The 3035-nt window shown below is 34.9% G+C and overlaps 1 protein-coding gene and 1 long non-coding RNA gene across 4 annotated transcripts in view; one reads left to right on the top strand and one right to left on the bottom strand.

Moving 5' to 3' along the window:
* LOC108729963 (cysteine-rich secretory protein 1) overlaps positions 1 to 3035 on the top strand; it is a 62349-nt gene that overhangs the window by 53653 nt on the left and 5661 nt on the right. For all 3 annotated transcript variants that reach the window (XM_018459378.1, XM_018459376.1, XM_018459375.1), the window contains 2 exons: positions 1513 to 1658; positions 2223 to 2429. In XM_018459378.1, the coding sequence (XP_018314880.1) occupies positions 1513 to 1658; positions 2223 to 2429 (353 nt within the window). The remainder of the gene's footprint in view (positions 1 to 1512; positions 1659 to 2222; positions 2430 to 3035) is intronic.
* The window catches only part of LOC108729964 (uncharacterized), an 8273-nt gene that overhangs the window by 2688 nt on the left and 2550 nt on the right, over positions 1 to 3035 (bottom strand). The gene's annotated exons all lie outside the window — the stretch shown is intronic.

Below are 3035 nucleotides of genomic sequence, written 5' to 3'. Positions count from 1 at the left end.
TTAAAAATGCTATGCCATATTTTACCATCTAATTTGCTGCAACAGTCAATCTTTTTTTTCAGTGTAGTATTCTTATTCATAAAATAACATTATGTTTTATTGTATATATTTATAAAAGAAGGAGCGGGAGGAAAGAGAACTGACATAACTATACATAAATGTTGATCTATGAAATATAATATTAATGTACCTAAATATATCTTCTACGAGGCAAGAAATAATTAAAAATGTAATTTCAAAGCATATTGTACGCTACGGAATATTGCACCTGGTACTTAGAATTCAGAACTAACTTTATATAAGCAAGAAAGCAGTCGCTTCAAGATGTATAAATCAAGAAGCACCTCTGATTAAGGAAACCTACTTTTGAACTTAAGTTCTGACTTTCTTAAGCTTAATGTAGGCACGTAGAATGCAATATCGGAGCATCGCGGATAACTTTAGATCGTTTTTTTTTTACGTCAAGTTATGTAGTTGCAGTTATTGCGATTATACTATAAATGCGATTCATTATGGAGAATTAAGACGCAGTTATAATTTGGTATTGAGTACAGGAAAAGTAAAGGAATAAACGGAAATGTAAATATAATGCGAAATAGTAAGAAAAAGAAGCGTAGCATCTTCCTTCAAGAAACTCTGAGAACGAGGAATTTACCTCTACGGGGCGTACATTATGGCTTTGAAAGCACGATATTTGCATATAACGAGCAATTAAGGAGCCAAAGGAAAGTCAAGAAACTTTTGCCGCGGGTTTACGTATGCACACAGAAGCGAGAAAACTTTTTGCATTCGTAAATGTAGTCGTATTATACGCATTTAATTAAACTTCAAGCTTTTTCTAAAATAAATATAATGCACAGTACTCTTCAATTACAAATTCCAATCAATTTGCAGTCATCTGTTCTAATAAAATATTAAAAAAATAGATTATGCGCATTTTCTAGTATTTTATTAACATTTGGCTTATTTATTTGTAACTAATTAATTAGATAATATTAAGAGAATTAATAATAATATAATATACGGACAATGAGAGCGTTAACACAGCGAGGTAATTGGTGCGCAATTTATACAATAGTCAAATAATATTCACGTAATATATATATTAAAACGGAGAATTCCGTTTTAACGGAGTTAAATGCGCACCAATTACCGCGCTGTGTTAACGCTCTCATTGTCCGTATATTATATTATTGTTTTTTAATTTCGAGAGCCCGATTAGTATTTAAATTTTGATTAAGAGAATTATTTATTTTATCTAGAATTATTATTTATTTTCTTGAAGCTTAATCTATAAGAGGAACTTTCAAAAAGAAATTTTTAATGTGATTTAAAAACTATTAATTAACGTTTTAACGTTAGAAATATTTTTTCATATTTACATATTTCTCTAAAATTAGATATTTTTTCATTTCAATCTCTAATATTTGTAGTTTGCAATTTCTGAGACAATTTGTCTACAATAAAGCGTCAGACACGTCTGATAATTCTGGATGTCTTTCTTTGTTTTAGAAATGGCATTCGGGCTTAGCAAAGGCAGCACAGAGATGGGCTGATCGTTGCCTCGGTTTGGTGCATGACAATGCGACCGGTCTGTATCTAGACGGCTTTGGACAGAGTGGACAAAACATATTCATCAGCACGGGTCGTACGCTCTGGTGAGATATTATTAAATCTTGTTTACTTCTAGTTAGCGAGTTCGCGTTGCAGTTGGTATATTTGTACAGATGTACTCTGTGCACGCGCGCTAGACTTTCGTGAAAATGCAGTGGTCCATCTGCCATGGATGCACCGTTAATTACCTTGCCACTGGCTTCATTATTTACATATCAAAAGATAACTTCTTGAAAAGATACCATCCGGAATGATTAATCTTACCGTTGAATATGTGACCAGATATCTCAAATTTTACGATTTTATTGCGAAACTCCGATATTCAATCAAGATAATTTCAAAAAGAGTTGATCACGTTCCGAGCCATCGGAAAATTTAGCTTTGCGCTGTGTTGAAAGAGTATATTGTAATTAATTCTTCAGTCAACAAAGTTAGAATTAGATTACGCAGGTAAACAGTCCATGATGGACTACACCGTAGATTTCGGCATACATACTAGGGGCTTTACAAACATCACCGGATGTAGATGATTTACGTTACGCGCGGACAAATCGCCATTGCCACAAATCGAAATCCCTCCTTCCGAAACATTCGTCGGAATGTTGTAGGAACTTCCCCATCAGAATGTGGTACATGGAGTACAAGGACTTCAAGTACGGGCCCAATACGACGAATGAGATCCTCGAGATCGGCCATTACACGCAGGTGGTGTGGGCGACGACACATCTGGTCGGATGCGGGGTGAGCCATTGCACCGGCGGCAAGGGTCCGCTCGGCAAGGATTTCTATATGTATGTTTGCAACTATGCTCCGAGGTACGTATCATGTTGAACAATTGAAGAACCATCTGAATAGCGAGTTCAGTTAAGCGGATTGAGTTTCATCATCTTGCATCTCATACAACAGAACTTTCGGATGCTTGCATTGAATACGTTCTTCAATTGAAAACGGAAACACATTTCCGGATATGTATTCCAGATATATTCTTTTTCTCTTGATCTTGACAGAGATCTTATAATTCCTTTTTCATATAAGTTATATTATTTCTCATATATCACGCATAATCGCTTGTATATAAATTTCATAAAAAATATTTGCAATATGATTCTCGCACGTTATTTTGTTTACATAAAACGCAACAAATTTTTTTTTCCGAATTATATAGCATAACAAAATACACGCGTAACACAACGTTACACAAATACAGATTACATTGATACGGTAATGCGGTGTAATTATTTTCACCAAGGTTGCATGCCGTTTGCTGTGACTGTTATGATACACGGTTGTTTCTGCAACAGCAATTGCAATTGGGCCACGACTAGAACTTAGTTCATTAGCATGGAATTGACGCAATAATTTGCTAGAGGGAAATGCGGATTGAAACGGTTAACCGTAAACTTGACGAAAGTAGCGTCGTG

Source organism: Mycetomoellerius zeteki, unplaced genomic scaffold (genome assembly GCF_001594055.1).
Source record: "Mycetomoellerius zeteki isolate Tzet28-1 unplaced genomic scaffold, Tzet1.0 scaffold82, whole genome shotgun sequence".
NCBI lineage: Eukaryota > Metazoa > Arthropoda > Insecta > Hymenoptera > Formicidae > Mycetomoellerius > Mycetomoellerius zeteki.
Note: the sequence above shows the minus strand (reverse complement) of the source record. Positions and strands in the feature narration are given on the sequence as shown.